General features: G+C 42.4%; 1 protein-coding gene across 2 annotated transcripts in view; it reads left to right on the forward strand.

Moving 5' to 3' along the window:
* Positions 1 to 18,609: 18,609 nt before the first annotated feature.
* CABLES1 (Cdk5 and Abl enzyme substrate 1) overlaps positions 18,610 to 25,159 on the forward strand; it is a 75,886-nt gene continuing 69,336 nt past the window's right edge. For both annotated transcript variants that reach the window (XM_054985758.1, XM_054985760.1), the window contains exon 1: positions 18,610 to 19,602. In XM_054985758.1, the coding sequence (XP_054841733.1) occupies positions 18,935 to 19,602 (668 nt within the window). In that variant the 5' untranslated portion in view covers positions 18,610 to 18,934. The remainder of the gene's footprint in view (positions 19,603 to 25,159) is intronic.

Genomic DNA, 25,159 nt, shown 5'->3' on the forward strand with positions numbered 1-25,159 from the left:
GAAGACGAACAGGGATTTTAAAAACTGCTGCCGAGAGAAGCGGGCGGCGGCAGGCTGGGGATGCCGGCCGAGGAGACAGCCGCGTCCCTCCAAGCCTCTCTCTGCAGTGAGCCAGTGCTACGCTGCCGGGGGGTGAGGATGCGCTGCGCTGCGAGGTGCCCTCTCCACTGTGGGCGCTCCGGCTCAGGCGCTCACCACGCAGAGGCCCAGCTCGCGGGGCGCAGGGGCGCCTGCCCCTGCGAGGTCGCCCATCAGCGCGGCGGTCCGCGGGAGGGGAGGGGGCACAGCCTTCCCCCCTTGGGGTAAACAGCCCTCTGGCCACCAAGCCGGCTTGACCCCGCAGGCGCTGCTGCTCCAGTCTTGGAGAGGGGGGAAGGGGGAGCGGACGGCTGGGTGGCGTCTTGGCACGCTCCACTCGCACAGACATGCAACCCGCACCTTTCAAACCAGCCTTTCAAACTGCACCTTTCAAACCACCTTTCAAACCAGCCTCTTCATCCAAAGTGACTGACCGGCCTGAACCCGCCCAAAGCTTGGCTTTGTGAAACTTCAGTAAAATTCAAGCACTGAACTGTCCTGCATTGGAAATGCCCACGAAAGCTCCCCGCATGCTTCAAAATTTCCAAAAAAGAAACGGAAGAGCCATCAGTGCTGTCAGTGGGGGAAAGAGAGGCATCATTATCTTCAATGATGTTTCTTTATAACACAAGATCGAAATAACGGAAAAGTGAGCTCAAAAAAATTTTTAAAAAATGGGCGGGGAAAAAAGGTCCCGCCCAAAAAACCAGTTTTCGAGCGGCCGTGTGACCGGAGGGACGCGCGAGAAAGGCGGATTGGAAGCAGGGATGTGAACGAAGAGGAAAAAATCACGGATTGGAGGCAAACGGAAGATATCCGATAAACATGCGGGTAATGGGTGAATGTGGATTCGACCACTGTCTGCCAACTATGAGTGAAACAAGAATTGCATCTTAAATACTGACAAAGCTTATTCCTACATAAAGTTTTGTGAGTCAGGCCTCATTTCTTCAGATGCATATGAGGTATCCATTTGAAGAAGTGACAATTATTTTCCATAGACTTGTATAACTAAACTCACAGAAGATGGAGAAAGAGAGGGTGTTTTAGTAGAGAGACATCTGTAGTAAATCATTCAGGTGTGAGTCTGTGTGCACGGGACTTGAATGAAATAAAGTCTATAAACAAGAGTGTAATCCAGGAAGCTGCAGTATGAAGTATAAGAAAGGGAGTACAATGTAATACAGCATGATAATATGATTACAACATAATAAGAAAAACCAACTGACATCTCTGAAAGATGGGTTCTGCTAAATTACTGGCAACTATACTGTGTTAGGAAGTTTGTCTCTGTTTAAGCCAGGGTGGGTGTACTACTTAATCTCTTGATTTTCATGTTGGATTCTCTCTTAGAAGTTATTTCTGTGAGAACAATGACTTTTAGATCTGCAACAGGATGTCCAGGAAGATTAAAATGTTCCCCCATCAGTTTCTGAATGTTGCAATTTTTGATGTCATATTTGTGTCCATTTATTCCATTACACAAAGACTGACCTGTTTATCCAATGTCAAATAGAGATGCAGATGAAACCGTACCAGCTTTGCAGAACAGCTATAAAGCAACTTCTGACAGTATTCCAAAGGGATAGGCCTGCTTACCTGGTACCTGTGAAAGACAGAGGAGCAGCAGATGTTGTTCCTTCCATTAATGAATGTCATGCAAAGTAACATTACGTTACAGTCCACCATGCATTCTGCAAAAGCATAGGCGTGGAAATTAGAATATACGAGGGTAACATGGCTCCTGAAGCCATTGCTGGGCTGTAAGCCTTACTTGTGATTTGTGTAGCACTATGGACAGGAAACATCATTTCCTCTGACAAAGGGAACTTTGATTCTCAAAAGCGTATACCATGAAAATCTTGTTGATCTTTAAGGTGCTACTGGACTCAAATCTTACTGTCCTTCCCTCTGTGCATGCAGAGATATGGGGATGGGAATGAATAAATTTGACTAAGTGTAATTGACTCAGTATAATTGAGGGATCCTCTTCCATTCAGGAAGCATGAGCCAGACTCACTCCACTTCCCATTGGCAAATATGCCTGATGTCTACATTTTGGGAGTCACCTCTTACAGGAGACACTGTAATCAAGACAATACTTTAGACATATAATGTAGGGAGTTGCAATTTCTATTTAGTCCAATCACTGTGTATTGGCTCTGCTCCTGAGAGTATGGCCACCCCCAGAAGTGACAGGTAGAGTGGAGTACTTGGTGTTCACTAACAAAGCTGACTGTGCTTCTCGCACTTGTCACCAGCTCCTGGTTCTCTAGACATAAGAATAGAGGGATACAGCCCACACCACATGTCTGGGTTGGATCTGACCTGCATTTGTGGCTTTGTGGGCAATAAGGCCCTGTCCTTGCATCATTTAGGGTTTCCTCCAAATCCTGTTTCCTTTCTGTGGGTGTCATTGTCTTCACCAGGTGAACAAGGAACAGTTGTTTGGTTAGTATACACTTATCCCTAGTTTCTGGGGGAGTAGCACCCTCCGTAGAGCATAAAGGAAGGAAATGCAATTTTCATGGTCACCCCCTCCCTGTTAAGCTCTCCTCCCTTCCTTACCACTTTTGTGTTCTTAGTTCAGTAGACATGGGGGCAAAGAGATACGGCCCCATGCCATGTATCTTTATATATGTAGTTTCTGCACCTTTGCTGAGACTTAGTTACTCCTGAAGTATGCCAGGACTGGCTGCAGAGTTAGCCAGAATCTTAGCCTTTGTTGGGACTTTTATGAGAGACTTGTACCTTATACTACTTCTTTTACAGCTGTAATGTTACGCCACTGGGGTGGGAATGATCTCAATCAGGCAAAATGTTGAGGCTTGGATTCTGATCACGCTGGCTCAGTATATCCTACATGCAAAAAAAAAGTAATACTTCTCAGTGACTGCGGATATCTATGCATAGCCCTTAATTGTTGAGCTCTAGCCAGAAGCTTATCCAGGCTGAAGGAAGGGGAGGAGTGAACAGATGGGTATGCAAAGAAAGCACAGCATGTTGAGATTCAGAGTGAGAAAGAAGCAGACAGACTGTTGTACTTCCAAGTGGCTTGCATTAGTTTGGATATCAGACTGGATTGTAAATCTGAACAGAAGACATATAAAGTTGGAAAGCCTCAATGTTCAGAATCCAAGATTCAACCACAATTCTAAATGACTTCTATTTCCAGTTTTCAGCCTTGAGGTATTGGTAGTTCTCTTGTGGTGGATGCTGGTATAACAGTGGCATTATGTGACAACAGCACATAAGCACATATAAACTGTCACTGCCTCAAAGTGACAGGAACATCTGATCTCCACCAAGTAGGTATGCATCAGAGATAGAATTCTCTATTGAGAAGCTTTCATGCAGCACCCAGATTTTTTTTGGGGGGGGGGGTTCCCTCCTTCAGACTGAACCACTGTCAACTCACAAAAAATGCACTTCGATGCCAGATCACTATTAACTACATTGCAGGAGGATTTTCACATTTATACATCTAAATCCAAGTGCCAAACATATTCTTACAAATGTGATAGATGTCTTTTATACTTAGCCAGAGACATAAAGATTTTAAACATGGGCCATTCTGATACAAAGTTTGAATGCTTTGAGGCAAAATTGTGGGGTTTTAAGAATGTAAGCCTATTGCAAGTGTTTGGTGGTAGAATGGTCTGGTATAGCCTAATTCCATCAGATCTCCAAAAAATAAGCTGGATGGGAGATCACCAAAGAAGACTGCAGTTGCCCTGCAGAGTAAGGCAATGGCAAATCACCTCTGCTCCTCACTTGCCTTGAAAACTATTTGTTGGGTTTGCCATAAGTTGGTTGCAATTTGATGGCACACACATACATAATGTATTTACATAATGTATTTACTGATATTTGATCCATGGGAAAAGCAGCAATGAGAGCAAAGTGTGATTTTAATGTAAACTGTCTACATAAATATATGGAAATAAGATACTATTTTTAAAATCCTGTGAATGCTCCATATTTTAAAATAGGATCATTATAAATCTCACAACAATGATGTACGTATTCTGTCTCACATTCTGGCAGTATGTTTTCAATCAGGATTTCATTAACCACGTAAGATTTGGATGATGCAATAATGTGTGCATAGCTGAATTCTTTGAAAGGCATATTATAAACCACGCAGGTGTAAACTTGACAAGATTGCTTCCAGGATACACAGGCTCTATCATCATGGTGATGGTTTTTGTGCACTGAAGGTAAGATAGCTTTTCAGTTTAAACATTTTCCCCAACTTGAAATATAAAACAAAATTCATTAGCAAGGAATTGTTGTAAGAACTCAGATAAACAAGATCCAAGAAGGTAGATCATTTTCTACTGAACTTCATAGAGCCTGCAGGTTTCTGGGAATGTTGGAAAGAATGCTGAACTTAGTAGACTTCTCTCTGATCTAGAAAAGTACTTCGTCTTCATCTTTCTGTGCAGCCCCACATTGGGACTGCGCCTGCGCAGGCCAGCTGCGGAGAGATTCTTTGTAGCTTTAAAAATTCTCTAAGGGGGACGCTCAGCCCTCACTGCGGCTGCGCCGCTAAATTCCTGCCAAAATCGGGTGTCTAGGCTGAGCGTCCCCAACATTCCCTCAGTTCTTTCTTTGCCGCCATAGTGACAGGTTCGTAGGTAGCTAGCTTAGTTTAAAGTGAGGTCAGCGTTAGTTAGGCACTACGTCACCCAAATCATTGTTCAAAAAGTGTATGAAGTGGGACACAAAGATGACTCACACTGATGAACATGAACTTTGTTTACTGTGTCTTGGAGAGAGCCACAACGTACCTGCCTGCCGTATCTGTCAAAAGTTCACACATAAGGCTCGAAATGACAGATCTGCTCATCTTAAAGCTGCCTTGTGGAACAAGGTTTTAGAGAGCCCTGATAACCCAGCAAGTAAACAATCTGCTGCGACATGGAATTCAACTGCTCAGAGCCAACTGACACCTGGTACTTCAGAGCAGATTTCGGAACCGGGCAATTCTAACTCCTCGGTTCCACAGAACAAATCTACTGAGTTGCCTCCCTCAACGAGCAACCCTCGTTCCTCGCATATTTCAAAGTGCAAAACAAGATATTCTTCTTCCTCCGAACGGGAGAGATCTCTTTCTGAACTTCCAGCTAAGAAGACGAAATCAAAGACCAAGCATTCCAAGAAGCTCTTGTCGCCTGTCAGAAGTGTACTTGCTTCCACGCCAACCTCACCTCATCTTACTGGCCCACAGAATGATGTCAGGGAACTGGTACGTACACCCTCGCCACCCCCAACGCCAGTGTTTCAAGAGGAGGACATTGATTATCTACCCCATGAGGGGTTTCTGACCCCAGCACCTCCATCAGTTCCGACCCCAGCTCCACTTCCTGTTTCTAGTCGGCTGACTACTCCTCGGCAACCGACTATACCCAACTGGGCTCAACAGATACCACAGCCAATTCCACCAGCTACAACATGGACTGCACCTCCTGTTGCAAGTGGCATAGGTAGCTGGCAAGATTTTTTGTCTTGGCTTCAGTCGGTTCCGGTTCCACCCTCATTCCAACCACTCCCGTTTCAACCACCAATAACCAGTTCCAGTACAGTATGCATCAGCTCCAGCACAGTTTGCAACACTTCCAGCTTCATCGGTTCCAACTCACTCTGCACCAACTCAACTGATACAACCCTCAGTTCCAGATCCAGCTGGCCCAGGTACTTCTCGTCAGTTTCAATCTTCCATTCCCCACCATCAGATGCAGGTCCCGGTTCCAGAGTTGTTGGACTCGGAGGGAGAGGACCTGGACTTTGGTTCTGAGGCTGCTTCTGATTTGGTATCAGACACTTTACCTGAAGAAACTGTGGGGGAATCAGGCTCATCTTTCCCCAGTGAGGATTACAGGCTTTTTGCTGAACAAATGCTGCGAATGGCCAAAGCCTTGGACTTAGATGTCTCCTCTTCAACATCCAAGCCTAAAAGCAAACTTTTACAACCACTTCATAATGAAGCATCCGCAGCCATTGTTTTTCCTCCGGTTGAAGATCTGTTAGACCTTGCTAATAACATTTGGCAAACCCCATCCTCTGTTCCTGCGACCTCCAGGAAGATTGACAAGTACTATAAACTGAATCAGAATGATTGTTCTTTCCTGTTTACACATCCTAAGCCGTCCTCTTTAGTTGCGGAAGAAGTTCAAGTCCGCTATCGTCACGGGTTTCTCTCTGCACCGGCTGACCGAGAGGGTCGTAAGTCGGATGCAGTAGTGCGAAAGATGTATTCTTCTGCCGCCTTGAATTTCCGAATCACCCATTATCAGACTATAATGGGATCATACAATCTCTACCTTTGGGGCAGACTCTCCAATTTTCTGCAGGACCTTCCAGACGATTGCAGATCCTTAGTTAAATTAGTCCAAGAGGAAGGTACAAAACTAGCAAAGCAACAAATGACTGCTGGAAAGCATGCCGCTGGCTGTTCAGCACGATCTATGGCCTCCGCCATAGTCATGCGTCGCCATGCGTGGCTTCGTTCAACAGCACTTCCTCAAGATAAGAAGAATCGCATAGAGGATTTTCCTTTTGAGGGTGCTTTACTCTTCTCAGAGAAGACAGATGATTCGCTCACCCAGATGAAAAATAACCATCAAACAGCTAAGTCTCTTGGAGTGATCGCCCCACTGCATCAACAAACGAAACCGCATTTCCAAGCTGCACAATCGTACCACCAAAGATCTGGAAGGTACCAGTGCCAACAATACCGTCCACCTTATGGTCACAGGCCTTTTACTCTTCTTACCGACCCCCAGCTAAGAGAGCATCTAGGTCGAGGGGAAAACAAAACCAGTTTCAGTCACCAAAGCCCTCGACCCAGGGACAAAAGCCTATTTTTTGACTAGGCGACAAGGACTCTGCCACCACTGTCTCGTTCCTGGACAGATTGAGTCTCTTCCTACCAGCCTGGCAACGTATTTGCAATGACTCATGGGTTTTGAGTATTGTTCAGTTCGGTTACAGATTGTTTTTCTCTGATTACCCACCCTTATCTTCACCACCCATATCTGGGGGTTGTTCTCCAATGTTGGTTGAAAATATTTCATTGTTAATAGAAAAAGGAGCTGATGCAAAAGTTGATTCTGTCTCTGACCCTTATGGGTTCTATTCCAGATATTTTTTAGTTAAGAAGAAGGATGGGGGTACACGACCAATTTTGGATTTGAGAGGTTTGAACAAATCCATAAAACCTGAAAGAGTTCGCATGCTTAATAAAACCTGAAAGAGTTCGCATGCTTAATCTAAACACTGTTATTCAGTTGGTAGAACCTAATGCGTGGTTTGCTATCATTGATTTGAAAGATGCTTATTTCCACATTTCCATTCATCATAATTATAGGAAATATTTATGTTTCCTGTGTGGAAATTATGTGTTTGAATACACCGTATTACCCTTTGGTTTGTCCTCCACTCCACGCGTATTTACAAAATGTATGGCCGTGGTAGTGGCATTCTTACGGTCAGAGGGCTGTGCCATATATCCGTATTTGGATGATCGGCTACTTGTGGCAAATTCCTCAGAATTGCTTAAGCAGCATATACAGTTAACCGTCAATACTATTACTAATCTGAGGGCCAGATGGACTTACGGCTAAATTTTATAAGACAATGGCTAATGAACTGGCACCATTCCTAAAAGAGGTGATGAATGGAGTTTTTAGGGATCAAAGGATTCCAGACACTTGGAGTGAAGCGAACATATCATTGATCCCAAAAGAGGGCCAAGACTTGACTAACGTGAAAAATTACAGACCTATATCGCTACTTAACAATGACTATAAAATTTTTGCGAAGATATTGGCGGAGAGACTGAAGGGATGGCTCTCGGAAGTTATAGAAGAGGAACAAGCAGGCTTTTTGCCAGACAGACAAATAAGAGATAACTTAAGGACAGTGATCAATGCTATTGAATATTATGACAAGCGTTGTGATAAAGAGGTTGGTTTCTTCTTTGTTGACGCTGAAAAGGCGTTTGATAATTTAAACTGGGACTTTATGTTTGCCACTATGGAAAAGCTACAATTGGGAGAAAGATTCATCAGAGCAATCAAGGAAATTTACAGAGACCAGACTGCAGCAATTGTGGTGAATGATGAAGTGACTAAGAAACTGACGATTAGTAAGGGAACAAGACAAGGTTGCCCGTTGTCTCCACTGTTGTTTATTTTAGTATTGGAGATTCTGATGATACAAATACGACAAGATGAGGAAATTCGTGGAATAAAAATAAAGGACTATTCATATAAGGTCAGAGCATTTGCGGACGACATAATGTTAATTGTAGAGGACCCATTGGAGAACATGCCAAAAGTGATAGATAAGATCAAGGAGTTTGGGGACTTGGCAGGTTTTTATATCAACAAAAAGAAGTCAAAGATATTATGTAAAAATACGACTAAGCAGAAACAACAATTGTTAACGGAAACAACGGATTGTGAAGTAACAAGCAAAGTGAAGTATTTGGGAGTTGAACTGACTGCAAAGAATATAGATTTATTCAAAAACAACTATGAAAAACTATGGACTCAGATAGAGAGAGACTTGATTAAATGGAATAGACTGAATTTGTCATGGTTGGGCAGGATTGCAGCAGTTAAGATGAATGTGTTACCAAGAGTAATGTTTTTGCTACAGACAATACCAATCATCAGAGACTCTAAACAATTTGAAAAATGGCAGAGGAAAATATCAGATTTTGTTTGGGCAGGCAAGAAGCCTCGAGTGAAAGTAAAAGTTTTACAAGATGCAAAGGAAAGAGGCGGAATGCAACTGCCCAATCTGAGACTTTACCATGATGCAATCTGCCTAGTTTGGTTGAAAGAGTGGATGACATTAAAGAACAAGAAACTATTAGCCCTAGAGGGATATAAAAAAATTTTTGGATGGCACGCATACCTATGGCATGACAAAGTAAAGGTCAACTCGATGTTCCTGCACCATTTTGTACGGAGAAGTCTATATATAATCTGGAAGAAGTACAGAATTTACTTACAAGAAGGAACACCCTTGTGGGTGGTTCCATATGAGGTGATAGATCCGAGAGCTGTTGATAATGAACAACAATGTTTAACGTACAAAGAAATAACTAAAACTGAAGCATTTAAACTTAGAATAAAGACGCAAGAGGAACTATCACCTAATTACGACTGGTTCCAGTATAGACAGATCAGAGACTTATATAACTCGGACTCTGTAAAGGGGGGTATACGAACAGAGAACTCGGAACTAGAGCAGACCCTTCTTAAAGAAGACAAGAAACGAATATCCAAGGTATACCAAGTACTGTTGAAATGGTATACCGAGGACGAGACAGTTAAAACACAGATGGTGAAATGGGCTATAAATTTTAATAAAGAAATAACAATGGAGGCATGGGAATACTTGTGGAAAACTACAATGAAGACAACGACATGTACTAATATTAAAGAGAACATTTACAAAATGATCTATCGTTGGTACATGACACCAAAGAAGATTGCGCTAGGGAATTTGAACACTTCTAATAAATGCTGGAATGTAAGAAGCATGAGGGCTCCCTCTATCATATGTGGTGGTCATGTGAGGTAGCCAGGCAGTACTGGGGGGAAATAATAAGAGAAATGAGTGAAATTTTACAGTTTCAAATAAATAAGAACCCAGAACTCCTGCTACTAAACTTGGGAATGGAGGGAATTCCAGCCCATCATAGGACGTTAATATTTTATATGACAGCAGCAGCTAGACTTTTGTATGCGCAAAAATGGAAAGTACGAGAAGTGCCAACTATTGAAGATTGGATCTACAAATTGCTGTACATGGCAGAGATGGACAAGATGACAAGAAAACTGAGAAATCTGGACTCAGGGCAGTTTAACACAGATTGGGAGAAGCTGAAACAATATTTGGAGAAGAAATGGGAGGTGGGAGGAAAACTGTGGCAGTTTGAGAACTACTGAAGTATAATAAAAGTATAATAGAGGGGGGTGACTTTACCGGGAGAGGAAGAGATAAATGTGAATTTATAAGCAGTTAGATTAACAGATTGATATATATATAGATATATATAGGTTAATAGATAGAATATTGATAGAAAATAATTAATGATAAGGTTTAAATATAAGGATTGAGTAACCAACAATATTTTCTTTCTTTGATAAGATTTATATAATGCACCAAACTGAATGTACAGAAGAGTCAAATTGATTGACTATGTGATGAGCTATATAGAATTACCATAAAAAGATAGAATGAGTAATATATAGAGAATAAGTCAAATTGTTTGATTTAAGTGTAAGATTTTTATGGTTTATGATATATAGGTTTATGATATATAGAAATATTTAAAACTGGAAAATGGGATAAATTGTTTATCCAAGATGGAAACAAAGACTTACAGTTTGGGTATATAACAAGAAAAGTAGTTGAGGATGTACTGCTTAATATAATGGAGAATGTATATCTGTTTTAGATAGAGGAATTTAATAGAAGTAAGGGAAAAGGGACAAAGGGTGGGAAAGCTGTTGGAAGTCAACAAAAGGGGGGGAAAGGGAGGGGGTTAGAAATGAAAAATTTGGGGAAAATTGGATGTAAATGTAAAAATAACGGATTCTAACCCAATAAAAATTTTTCAAAAAAAAAAATACTATTACTAATCTGGGCCTCCTAATTAATTGGGACAAATCTATTCTTCTCCCTACTAAATGAATCCAATTTATTGGAGCAGTCCTTGATTCTTCATATGGCAGAGCATATCCGTCACAAGAGAGATTACAGAGGTTGCACTCTCTGACACGTTTCTTCATTTCTCACAGATACCAGTCTGTTCTAATGATCCAGACTTTATTAGGTCTAATGGCATCAACCACAGGTGTGGTTTTCTTTGCTCATCTTAGAATGAGACCTTTGCAAAACTGGTTCCTTAGAAAATATAATCCCCTAACCACCTGTCAGCAGGTTAAACTTTCCATTCCAAGATCCGTCTTACGATCTTTGCACTGGTGGACTGATACTAATAATCTGACTCAAGGGTATTCCTTTGGCAGACCTTGCGCAGATGTTTCTGTATCAACAGATGCATCTAACTTAGGCTGGGGGGGACATTGTGGTACACATCTGATGCTGAATGTACTTTGCATAATTTGGATATTAAGAGGGCTTTATTGTATTACTTGCACAGAACAATGCGCATTCGCAAAACAAAATCGTTCATTTGTTATTCTGGTCCTCGAAGGGGTAAACCTGCCTCATCACAAACTCTGTCAAGGTGGATTGTGTCAGCTATCAAGTTCTGCTATCAGAAATCCGGTACACCGTGTCCACCGGTGATTAGAGCGCACTCAACCAGAGCTCAAGCTTCTTCAGCTGCTTTTCTTCATGGTGTTCCCCTAAGTGAAGTTTGCCAAGCTGCAACATGGTCTTCCGCAGACACTTTCATAAGACATTATTCTGTGGACACAAATGCCAGGAAGGACTTCGCAGTGGGGACTGCTGTTTTACACTCATTGTTTGGTTAATGCACTCACACCCGCCTCCATTGGTGAGTAGCTCGCTATACTCCCAATGTGGGGCTGCACAGAAGGATGAAGACGAAAAACAGTGTTTCTTACCTGTAACTGTTGTTCGTCGAGTATCTTCTGTGCAGACACACATTCCCTCCCTCCTAGCCCGCTGTGAGTGTTATTTAATAATATGTTTATCTCCGGCGGCTCAGGAGAACTAAGGGAATGTTGGGGACGCTCAGCCTAGACACCCGATTTTGGCGGTAATTTAGCGGCGCAGCCGCAGTGAGGGCTGAACGTCCCCCTTAGAGAATTTTTAAAGCTACAAAGAATCTCTCCGTGGCTGGCCTGCGCAGGCGCAGTCCCAATGTGTGTCTACACAGAAGATACTTGACGAACAACAGTTACAGGTAAGAAACACGGTTTTTCTAATGTTCTTAAGCAAGGCTGTGTACTCAGGACCACATGACACTCATCTGTTAGGCATAAATGTGTCACATCATCCAGGTTATACAAATCTTGAAGGTGAAATTATTGATTTATAAATGGAAATCTCAGTAAAAGGGAATAGATCACGCAGGATTTGTTAACCTGCTCGTGTATCTCCACAGGAATTGATCCAACAGAGAGCACTTCTTCACTGGTATTTTCTCTTATTCCCTCTATCTAGCAAAACAACCACACTACATGTATATTAAAAACGCTTAATCGTAAAAACCAGATCAAGTGATATAAGACATATTTTATTCATTTTCCTGTTTTGCTCATTTTCTAGAATAGTGATGAGTGTAGTTGTCATAGATCACAAGAGGCATAGATAATAGAATTGTTTATTGTGTTGATAGCATGATCAATAATCAGACAATGAAAATTAACAACAGATTGGACAGCTTGTCAATAACGGAATAAAGTTTCCAACTTAGGTAGTATTTCACATATATCGTTCTGCCTCTTCAGGACAAGGCTGATTGAGTAATTTAAGGAATGTTTTACAAGTATACTTTCATCTTTCAAGGCATTTTTAAAGGAAACCACCTACTAATCTAGGAACACTGATTGATATTGCTTGATACCATTGTCTTTGATGAGTCCATGTGGTAAGTGACTTTCAAGGTTCCCAAAATCTGGCATCTGTCTTTCTCTTGTGGGGTCCTCCTCATGTTGCATGTAATATTAAGATATTCTTTACAAATCCAACAGAAAGATTTTAGGAGAAAGCATATTAAAATTTTAGAAGAAAGCTCAATGAACTTCATTGCTTGGGATTTTAACTTTAAATTTTAATCAACCTAGAAAGCACATTTTTAAGCTTCTTAGACATTCAAGTAAACAAATAACATTAAGCTTGTATTGTCGAAGGCTTTCACGGCCGGAGAACGATGGTTGTTGGGGGTTTTCCGGGCTGTCTTGCCGTGGTCTTGGCATTGTAGTTCCTGACGTTTCGCCAGCAGCTGTGGCTGGCATCTTCAGAGGTGTAGCACCAAAAGACAGAGATCTCTCAGTGTCACAGTGTGGAAAAGATGTAGGTCATTTGTATCTACTCAGGAGGGGTGGGGTTGAGCTGAGTCATTCTGTAAGAGTTTCCCAGGGTGTGGAATGCTAATGGCGGGAGGCTTCACTGTATCCTGAGGCGGGTCTTTTGCATATGGATTGGTGCTTGATGTGCTAATCTTCTCTGCAGGGCTATTGTCGGGTGTGGAGTGTTTTGTTAAGCTTATTAGCTGCCTTGAAGAGATTCCTTTGTTCCCAGCAACAATGAAGTTAGGTAATTTTACACTCTGGACACTGGTCTTATGCAGGGCCCTTTTAGTTGATAATGTATACTTCAAATGTGAATTTCCATCCTGCTTTTGGAGATTCCTTCTAAGCCTGTGAGTTGAGACCCTAGATTTCTGCCCCATAGTCCAGCTGTGGCAGCACTGATTCCTAAAGCCAATTGTAAAGCTACAGCAGATTAAAAATGCTATTGGTAGATGTTTTAATGACCAGGTTATAACAACCATTGGCAAATTAAACCATAGAAATATTGTAATTTCGCTACGAAGGACTAGAGATACGATAAAACAATAGCAAAGGGTTAATGTTCACATTCAGGAAGTATCACCTCTTCACCCTGTTTAGGATCAGCTTAAAGCCATCAATTATTGTGACAGCATCTAAAAAGATTCGGGACACCATCCTATATAACTCATACAATGCGGATTTGGACTTTATGGGTTTGAAAGTCAAGATTTTGAAGGACGTTCCATTTCTAGTCCGGAAACGGCGTTTTAAATATAAAAAGTTTGCAGCTCTTCTGAGGGACCATGGAATAAAGTACAAATGGTTATTCCCGGAAGGAATATGGTTCAGATATAAAGATCAGGCCTATAAGATATTATCAGAAGATCAACTAAAGGATTTTGAGAATAAAAACCCAGAACTCTGCTGCACCAAGAACGAAGAAAAGGAGGAGCCGGAGGGGGGGGGGGGGAGGAGAGCATCGCAACAGCAGTTGCACAGAGAGAATTGCGTCCGGGACCCAGAAGGGGGAGGAAAGTTTAATCAGAATTTGAAATGTTTATTCTCTGTATGATTAACCACTCCATCATTATTCTATGGAGCTATTTTTGTATTATGACAGTATGAAGGGAAACATTGAAGTGTAGTGTTTAGTGTTTGTAGTTCATTCCCCCCCCTTTTCTTTTTCCACCCCCCTTTGTCCCTTCCCTCTCCCCTTTCCTTGTGATAGTCTGGTGTAGTGTTTTGTAGTTATGAAAAATAAAAAAATTTATAAAAAAAAAAATTATTGTGACAGCATCTGCAATGTTCAGTTGTTATAATGATAGGGATGGCGGTAGTAGTAACAATGGTATGTGGAAAAAAGGAATATACAAATCCCTGCATACAATTTCTTTTGGGAAGTGAGAAATAATACAGGTTTTACATGTGCAGAATATAACGAATACAGAATAACATTCGATTTATATACCACATTCGATTTATATACCACCCTTCAGGGCAACTTAATATCCACTCAGAGCGGTTTACAATGTCATTATTATCCCCACAACGACAACCCTGTGAGGTGGGTGGGGCTTAGAGAGCCCCTAGAAGCTGTGACTGACCCAAGGTCACCCAACTGGCTTCAAGAGGAGGAGTGGGGAATCAAACCCGGTTCTCCAGATTAGAGTCCCACGCTCTTAACCACTACACCAAACGGGCTTCTTGATCAATTTCAATATAAATATCTCTTGAAATATCTGTATGAGGAATCAACAAACCTTGGCATGGTCTTGGAAGACATCAGAACTGTCTTAAGTGATAATGTAAGGTATTATCTTAAAAGAATGTAGTTAACCCACTGAAGTATCTAGTTAAAAACTGTCTGATACAGGGTGTGGGAGGCTGCTGAGAAGCAGGAATGTGTAAAATACACAGTGAGTTATCACACATTTGACAGCATGCCTGCAGCTCTCAACAGCCTCCCTCACACTGTAAGAATTTGGAATATGGTTGGTTTGCATATGAGATAAGTGAAACTGAGATCCTGCTCCTTTGATATGGTTAAGCACCAAAGGAGATGACTAGGCATTGCATTAATTATGCTAAGTGTATGAATCTTGTCTGCAATGTGGTAACTTACTGTGTATTTTAACACCCACAGTTCAGAGATAGCAAGTACTACCTGTGACTATACCACACTGGACCATACCCACAAGCCTGCAAGTTAAGAGACTTGCTGAAAAGTTTCCCATATGACAAGGAAGTGTCATTATCAGTTACACCTGATGTAACATAGAAAAAGTGTATCCGATGGAGATTAGGGATGGATTCAGATGGCATTTTCCCCTATGACACAGGAAAAGTTTGGAAACATCAGGCTAAGATTTTAGTGTTTTAATATTACACCCTGAAAATAGTCTTTACATTTTCTTATGTTAGAATTGCATCTGACAGGAAGGTTTGCATCTTTATCTACTTTTCTTCCTGCTCCCCTATATGCTCCCCAGAGAAGTAAACATGGAAATGCATCAACTTCACAATCAGGTCGAAGTTAATCCAAAAAACTTGAGGTGGTTCTACACTGGCTGTTTACTGCAGATTACAATTCCCATTGTTTGTTCTCTCTGTTTTAAAGGACATCATCTTTGGCAAATTGTTTTATTCTAGGGTTTGCTGTGTGGTTTATCCATCTTTTTAAAGGTATGATTTGAGGCAATTTTTAAAAATTAATGTGCAATTAAAGTTCCAGGTTGTCCTGTATGGATAGTCAAATTCCTATTGGGGATTCTTGCATCTATTTATCCATTTACATTTTAGTCTTGCTTGTTCCAGCTTAATTAATTACTTCTTGATCTGTCCCATCTTGTTTGTTCTGCATTCAAAACTCAATTATAAATTAAAATTATATTATTTAAATTTGCTTTATTTTATGATGTGTGTTATTACAATTAGAACAATAATATTAAAAATATGTTTCAGGTAGGTATCCATGTTGGTCTGCAGTGGAACAGCAGGATTTAAGGTATCTGAAGAAGGGAGCTTTAACTCTCAAAAGCTTGTGCCCTGAAAATCTTGTTGCCACTGGACTCAAATCCTATTAAAAATACAAGCAGTGAGTTTGGCTGCCTATGAAGTGAAAAAAAGCAAAGAGTCCAGTAGCACGTTTAAGACTAACCAACTTTACTGCAGCATAAGCTTCCGAGAACCACAGTTCTCTTTATCAGATGCATCTTAAAGGTGCTACTAGACTCTTTACTATTTTGCTACTACAGACTAACACTGCTAACTGGATCTACAAAGTGAAAAGCAGTTCTTAAGCCTCCCTCTCCCAGCTACCAAAGAAAGAACTGATAATTAGGCATTGATTCATGAGCGTATAAGAACCTGCCAACTGTGAGACAACAAAAAGTAATTAGAGTCTCTCTACACAAGACATCTTACATGGGGACACTCAAGCGACTTACTTTCTGCGTGGTCTTATATTCAAGGGTACTCTGTCTCCCTAGAAGTGCAAATGTATCCACAATGGGAGAACAAGTGTAAGATCTTTCACTTGAGTGTCCCTGTGCAGTCTTGTGTAAAGAGACCAGGAAAGGAAAGGAAAGTTGCAGAAGAGGATCCTTTGCTGAATGGAACTTACTACATTTATGCAGAATATAGCTGTATATTAAGTGCCATGTGAAAACACTGCTTCAGTTCCATTTCCATCTAAAGTGAGGAAAGGACAGAAAAAAGCAGGGGAATAGAAGTCCTTGAGGCAGCACTCAGAAGTCTCTCCAATCTATACACATCCCAAAGATCTAAGTAGGGAAATGCATCACAGTCAAGATTTAATGGAAGAATCTTGGGGTGGTTCCTTACCAGCTGTTTATGCCAAGGTATTCTTTTTCACATTTCCGAGCAAGAGTCCCTATAATCTGACAAGGGGGAACTTGCAAGGACTTGTGGGGAGCATCTCATTTTCCCCTCACCCAATTTCCTCTTTCCCTTCCCTGAAAGACACCATAGCCTCCCCCCCTTTTCCTACCTCCTTCTTTCATTCCCATCCACCAGCCAACGTACCTTGCTGTACCTCTATCTTCAGCTTTTCCTTCTTCCCCACCATTTGCAGCCTCTACTAGAGAAAACTATGGCCTAGTTACATGGTACCAGTCATCACGCTGAGCCTTGTTACACAGTGAAGAACCTGCAAGGACTTGCAGGGGGAACCTTATTTTTTCCCTGTATCATCTTCCCCATATTATTTCCTTTTGCCCTCCTCTTGACAACCCCCATATTCTCTCCCTTCTCTGCTTCCTTGTCTCCTCGCCCACCAGTCAACATTTTATCGGCTCCCCTCATCTTCAGCTATAGTTAATATTTATTAACTTCCATTTCTACCCCACCTCTCTTCACAATCAGGGCCCAAAGCAGTTTACATTATTCACCTCTCCTCCTCCATTTTATCCTCAGAACAACCCTGTGAATAGAGGCAGCCTGGGAGTGAAAAACCCTTGAAAAGGGCCTCTCCCTTAAGCTCCTCTCCAAAGGAGAGAGGGAAAGAGGAAAAGGCAGTCTGACTGACTGACCCCCATCTTGCCAAAGGGGTAGAGAGGCAGCCTGCCTAACCAATAGGCTTGCAATCCCCCTACCCCCATCTGACCAGTGGTGGGGAAGGCACAAGATGGGAAGGTGTGTGTGCATGCGCTCCCACACTCCAAATGGGTGGGGGTTGTTTTTTTTTACTGAACTTGGCTTCAGCACACCCAGTTGGCAAATGATGTATTTTCTGGTAAGACGTGGGAGTATGCAAACAGGAGGTAAGTATCTCATTCCTTTGCCCCTGCACTCCCACTTGGGCCTCTGGGGACTAGGGTTTTAACCCCCTCCTCCTCCTCTTTTTTTAAAAAAAAAGATTTCAGGTTTTTATGCACACCTGGGGCCTGGTCCATTCACAGCTCCTATATCCAGATTTCAGTATTCTCAAATTTCACCAGACCGAGAATTAGATGTATTGATAATCAGCCCTTGGTGACAGCTGGAGCAACCTTTCAAGAACAAAAAGCAACTTCCTTGTAGAGTTTCCATAGAATCACACGAATCCGATCAGAAGACCCCAATGAAGGTCTAGATTGGGTGGTGATTAACTAGAAGAAAGATCTTCAAAGACAGGGACTTCAGTAGTTGAACACTAAGTACAGCCAACTCTGTGAAGAAAATGCTCCATGAGGCATTTAAGTACCCCTTTGGTATGAAAGGATCAGAGGCCTGGCAGCAATCCATGAGTTTTACATCCCATTAACTTCTAGGAGCCTGCCTCATCTTACGTAACCTCCTCAGGGCCATGTGCTGTGTGCAATTGCACTACATAGAGACTCCACCTTCTTTACTTCCCCTCCCACTGAACACACAGGCGGAAAAAAAAGGGGAGAGAAAGGTTGGGGGAGTTGATTTAGCTAGATCTAGACCTAGACCCAGCCTCCTCCTCCTGGCTGGAGCTTTTGTTTTCCTCCTAGCTCTGTATTTTCCACACGTGATTGCTGTGTTGTTGCGCCAAGCTCTTGGTGGGGCGAATACCACCAATAAATGCTAATAACTTTGACCAAGGAGAGAAGAAAAGGGGGCGGGGGGAGAAGGGCAGGAGTAAGAGGAAGGAAGGAGGAGGAAGAATACCAAGTCGGACGCGCTATCCATGCAGGCAACCAAGAGGAAGGGGGGAAGCATGCCATGCAAGCCCAAAGTGCCCTTTGCGCCGCCGTTGCTGCCTCGCCTCGCAGCCGCCTGCTAACCGTCCGCCAGCCGCCGGAGCGTTCCTGCCCGCCAGGATTATCCCCCTTGCCTGCTCTAAAGGCGGGGGTGAGAGAGCGGGCGTGCGAGAGACAATGGCGGCGGCGGCGGCTCCTGCCGCCGCCGCCGCCACCAACACCGTCGGCGGCAGCCCTAGTAGCGCCGGCAGCGGCGGCGGCGCATTCCACCAGCAGCTGGAGCCCTGCCTGAGGAAGCCGCCACCGCGCATGGACCCCCGGCGCAGGCAGGCAGCGCTCTCCTTCCTCACGAACATCTCGCTGGACGGGCGACCAGTGCTGCAGGACGAAGAAGGCTGTGGAGAAGAGCCTGGCGGCAGCGGCGAAACAACCCCCAAAGCTGCCTCGGCTCCTGCAGCTTGCAGCGGCGCTAGGGCTCGCCATGGAAGCCTGAGCGCCTTCCAGGCGCCCGCCCCGCTGCAGCACGGGGGCTACCCTGGCTCCTGCGGCGTTAGCGCCAGGCTCATGAGCCCCCTGGGAGCGGCCGGCGAACAGCAGCCGCAAGGGAACACCGAGGGGGAGGAGGAGGACGAAGACGAAGATGCTTTTGCCAGCGTGCAGGTGCCCGTGGCCGCCGCCTTCCTGGGCGCCTCCGGGACCCCTGCTGTGGGCGGCGCCAGGGGTCGCCTCAACTCTTTTACTCAGGGAATCTTGCCTGTCTCCTTCGCCAGAGCGACCCCGCAAAACTATTGCTGTCTGGAGCAAGGCCCAGGGGGCACCGGCACCTTCGAGCTCCCAAGGTCCCGGTGAGTGAGTAGGAGGACGGAGCCCCCGAGGGAGAGGGCTTTGATTTTCATTCCGAGGCCTTCAAGGAGGTGTAGGTGATTCGGCCCCGTATTTTGTCTTCCCAACAACCCTGTCAGGTAGGGTAGTAGACGGAGTTAAAAATAGATTTACCCAAGGCAGCATAGAAAACTTTATGGTTGACAGGGCTCTCACTCGCCGTGAAATTCCTCTAAGCCTTAAAAGAGAAGTATCCGGGCTTTTGATCTGAAGTTTTTGCCCCATGATGCCTGAGGTGTGGCTGTGTAGTAGTAAGGGGCAGCTGTTTTCCTCATGCTTGGAGGCACTGGCTGCTTTATTAATATTTCGTCAGCTTCAGCACCAAGACTGGCGTTGGAAACTCTTGGGGGTCCTGAGCATTGGCTCTGATTAACCCTCTATTGTACAAAACAGACCTTTATTTGTACCTTAAAATGTATTCAGGTCAAACAAGATTTTCTAACATCACTTTCAGTATTATGAGGAAATTTAATCCTAATCCCTCTTGTATGTGGGTCAGATGGTTTAATTTAGCCCTTTATGAGAGAGGCACTAGGCATGTGCCCAGAGGCACTTTCTTATTTATTATTGCTTAAGAGGTAGCAGGCCTGTCAAAGGCACATAGCTGAACTATAGTGAGCTCTGACTCTCATTTAATTCTGGGTAAAGGGCCTAAGAGGCCACAATCCTCAACATCTTATAATGTGGAAGTTACCCATTAACATCTTTTAATAACTCCTGTGTTACTACCAAGCTGGTGATTTAAGTGTTAATCTTTCCACACCCCATTAATGCATAGATTAGTGAAGAATCTAATCTGTTATGCTGATTGATCCTTTTTAGAATTAAGAATAGCTGAATCAATTGACTTCAGTAATATAAGGCACACCTCCCTTTACACAGAATCAGGTTATTTATAATTTAATACAGAAGGGGGAGATGCTTTTTCTGGATTTTAGATGTGTATGTGAAATAAGGAGCATAAAGAATATATCACTTTATACCACTTGCTGTCGTGTTGATAATGTAAATTATGCTCCCACAGTAGGCAGATGACTATCATTTCTTTATTCTGTACAGCATTTATCATGCTATTGGCAATGTATAAATGTTGGTTAAAGTACTAAACTTGGACTTAATCACGTTCCTGCCTGATTTACTTAGAAATTGGTTTGCTCAGTTTCATTAGTTATGTACTACAACTTGAAATTTCTTCATATTTCTGGAAATAGAACTGCCTTAAATATTTAGAGTTTGGGGGGATAAGTCAGAGGCAGAGTGCCTATTATGGGTTATAAGCAAAATACCTATTATGAAATTAATATTTTAATTTTTTGACGACATGCTGCACACCTCTGTAGAAGTAGCTTCCTAGTTTAGCATACTCGGAAGCCCTTTTGTTTTTTTATATTAAAATTTACAACAATATGAATAATATAAACTCAAACTTACATACTTCATTTATTATGACAAATGTTGGTGCTTGTATTCCATCACTGTCTGCTTATCCTGTCATGTAAATAGTTGCATTTTATGCTCACACACAAACATACAGTATTTAGACGAAAGAAGTACACAGAAGGTCATGAGGACAAGTTCAGTTGTCAGGTCTTTGGCTTGATCTGAAATATCTAGCTTTGTATTATTTTCTCAGCATAAAAGTTTGTGATGATAATATCTTAAGAGTTATCTTGAAGATTAATAGGAAATACCAGTTTCAGCAGTATCTTCTATGTGCCAAGTTTATCTGATGAAGACAGCTTTGACTCTTGAAAGCTCATACCTGGATGTTGGTCTCTAAGTTCCTGCTTGTCAGATTATAGGGACCCAAATCTTACCCTGGAAATCTATTGGTCTTTAAGATGTTACCGGACCAGAATATTGAAGTGCCATTACTTTAGAGCGTTCTCTGCCTGGTGGCTAGCTGAAGCGTGTTTATTTAGATTATTTATAGTCTGCCCTTCTCACTGAAACGCAAGGCGGATCACACAGTGTAAGTCAACACGATCAACAGCTGGGAGGTCTAAATGAACAATGCAAAAAGGTTTGGATTGCAGAAATTTGAAAATAAGCAGAAATCTGATACAGAGCTGAAACAAAGCATAAAAAAATTAAACATGATACATTAAATGATTCAGAATTTACCTAGTCAAGCATACTTGCGTCAGCTTGAACACTCCCACCCCCCAAGCACTGTAAGATGTGCCTGTATGGATAGACCTTTAAAGTTCGAGCCAGGGAATTTTAGTATTATTGCAAGTGGGGTGGTATGAATTGTTTGGGATATTTTATAATTTAGTATACTGATACTGGCCAGAAACTTGTTAAAATGAATAAATTAAGCCAAAGACTATTGCAGGGATCCCCGGTGTAGTGCCATGGGTGCCATGCTGCCTAACAAGTATTTTTAGAAAGTGGGTGGGGCTCCTTCCTGGAAAGTCTTCTGGTTGGCTATTGGCGATATGACTGGTCATGCAGGATAAAATAACTTCGTTTCAACAACAGCTGCCACCACATATTTATGTATTATACTTATATTCCATCTTTTTTCCATCAGGCAATATATATAGAGTTCCCAGGGGGTTACTGATCAGACTCATACTGCTTTGGCCAAGTTTCTGCATCATATATCTTCAGACCGCACCATGAGGCATATAAAGCAATAATGAATTAGTTGAGGACCCCATCTTTACTGCTCATCAAATTGGTTTTTGACTTGTTTTTAATAACAAGTAGAACACATTCCATATGTCTGCACTGTAGAAAAAACCCTGTGCTTCTCGAGATAGCATAGAGAATCTCATCCTTTCTCACTTCTGTTTCCCCTTTTGATAAACTATGATGATGATTTTTTGGAAACTGTTGCAGAGGTTTACAGCAAAAATAATGAACAGCAAGTGGGCATCTTTACAGTGGCTAGGTGGCAGAACTGGCAGATTGCAATATAAAATCGTTTGTGTCATTAATCACTGGATATTCTTTGAATAGGATCAGTCTTAGCTGTACTGTTCTCATGAACTGTTGCACCACCCCATCAACCATATTCTACTAAGATCCAAGATTAATTTCTGTTTAATGGGTAACTGTTACAGTATATTAGTTTTTAAATTGTGACCATCCTGTTTACCTGTTTAAAAGATTGAAAAATACTGTTTTGTAGGCAAGGAAGGATTAATGTATAAAGTAACATGTTTTAAGTGACAGTCCTGCACATATAACTATTATTCAGTTGCTGTTAATTTAAGGAAACTGTTTTTTCCTAAGCACTGAACAAAATGAGGTATTAGCAAGTAGGAATAGGAAAGCCAGTGTTTAGCTGCTGCATGATAGTTTGGACATTAGATTTGAAATCATGATTATGTATGGACTATGATAGTAGCAGGGCTATTCATAGTCAGTACTAGGAACAAGACACTGTTGAGCTTATGGTCCTATCTCTCTTTTAATGAAGGGATGCCTTAAGGCAAATACTGTTTTACTTCTTGTTTTTTTAGCATATGATTCTACATTTTATGTGCATATATGATTCTTTTATTGTAGTTCCTCATGGAGATGCTTTATTTATTGATGAATCTGGGCATATTTCTCAGTGCTTTATTCCTTGTAGAGTTAAAAGAATAGGTGGTGAGGAAACATAAAAATTAAATTTATTTTGGTAAGCCCTGCTGTTGGCAAGGCAGGCAAAGCAGCCTGGAAACAGCCTGGAGTGCGGGGGGGGGGGGCAGTTTTGAGAACCGCTAGAACACCATTCCAGAGCATTCCGGCAGAAAAAAAGCCCTGATATTGTCTTTTATCAGTTATCCGTATCTATGATCAAAATGGCGTTGTTCATACTAGGGGAGTTTTGTTGGTGTAAATGACTCCTTGTTGCTTTAATATAGCAGCTGTAGCTGGTGTGTTTACATGGCTTCAGGGCCATGTTGTGACCAAACTCATATGGGTGTGCTCCCATGCTTTGTGTGGGGCAAACTCAGCCCATTTGGGCCAAAATTAGACCTGGCAAAGTGTGGGAGCTGGTGTCATGATGTCACTTTGGGAAATACAGTCATCGCGCCCTGCTGGGAACGCACCAAGTGTGTGCTTTCCCGGGTTGCCTGCCAATGGCAAGTGATCACCAGGCAATGTGGCAAACCTCCAGGAGATTGCCCACCAGTGGCAGGCAACTGGTAAGCCTAGTAATACTCCTATGCAACCTGATAGAATTTCTCTTCCGTTCTTGGTTTTCTTTAGTTTACATAGGTTGCTTTTATTTATTTACTTTCCACTTTTATCCCCATTGTGAATTCAAAGAGGCAGTTTTTGCAGTTAGCTTCTTTAGATGATAATCTTCTCTTCATTTGGCCTTCTTTACCTATTTGTTCTGGTATCAGTGTTCTTAAGGATCTAAGTGGTTTGCAAAATTATCATTTTGCTTTCACAATCTTGATTATATTTATTTGTGACATTTTAAATTAACTTTCTTCAAGTTCGAACTGGAGATGGATTACAACAGTAACAAAAACAATGATAAATACAAACCCAAACCAGTCCTTACAGAATTTCAACAAACCAGAGAATGTTCAATGCATGAAAAAGCACATAACTAAATAGCTCAGGTTTGCATAGCCTCCAGAAGCACTGTGATGTGGCACTCATCCAGACGATTGCAGGAAGCCCATTCCTCAATGTAGGGGCCATGACTGAAAAGCTCTGAGTCACTCACTTTCCTGCAGGAAGGAACTATGTAAAATAAACCACATATACATGCCTGGAATGAGCACTTTGGTTCAGGCTCGTAAGTTCTCACAGGCCCAGTTCTGGCTTGCCAACCTGGGAATGGAATGAACAGGCTCCTTAATTGATTGCACCTGCAGCCTGCTATTGCAGCATAAGATGTCCTTGGGTGGAAGGGAGTCTCAGCTCCAGTTGCCCTCCCCGCTTTCTCAGGCCTAGCAATGCTGATATTGAAATGTGCCCTGATTGGCTGGCAGTCCTAGAAAAGATGGCTCCTCACTGCACTCAGTAACGCACACACTCTCACTTGGACACCTGGTTTGACCATTCAGTTGCTACCTTTATTCCATCAGCATGTGAGAGACTTTGCTACATGTCAGGCCCTACGATGACCAGAGCCGCCTGGCATGGATTGGACTTTGTGAGTATGAGCAACTTGAATCTACTTCAGAGAAAAGCAAGTTTGCAAGCTTTCATGTCTAGTCAGATAATTTTAGCTAAGAAATAGGTAAGCTGTTGTTATTTTAGTGCCTTTTGCTTGTGCCTTCTAGAGTGGTTCCAGCCCTGCATTCACTCTCCTGAATTAATAAACAACACTTATATTTAAGCCTGTGTCTGGAGTCTCTGACTATTTGTGTGCAAGTTCTTCCAGAACAAACCCTGAGACTGGGAAAGTCTCAAATAAATCAGAGGACCTCAATCCTCCAGAGGGCTGCTAGGGGTTCTGAGTGGCCGAGTTCAGCGTTTAGAAATGGTAGCCAAGGGTTGAACCTCTAGACAAGAACATGTAACATAAAGATTGGTTAGTAAATGTAAAAGGAAGAGGGC

This window comes from Eublepharis macularius, chromosome 7 (genome assembly GCF_028583425.1).
Source record: "Eublepharis macularius isolate TG4126 chromosome 7, MPM_Emac_v1.0, whole genome shotgun sequence".
NCBI classification, from domain to species: Eukaryota; Metazoa; Chordata; class Lepidosauria; order Squamata; family Eublepharidae; genus Eublepharis; species Eublepharis macularius.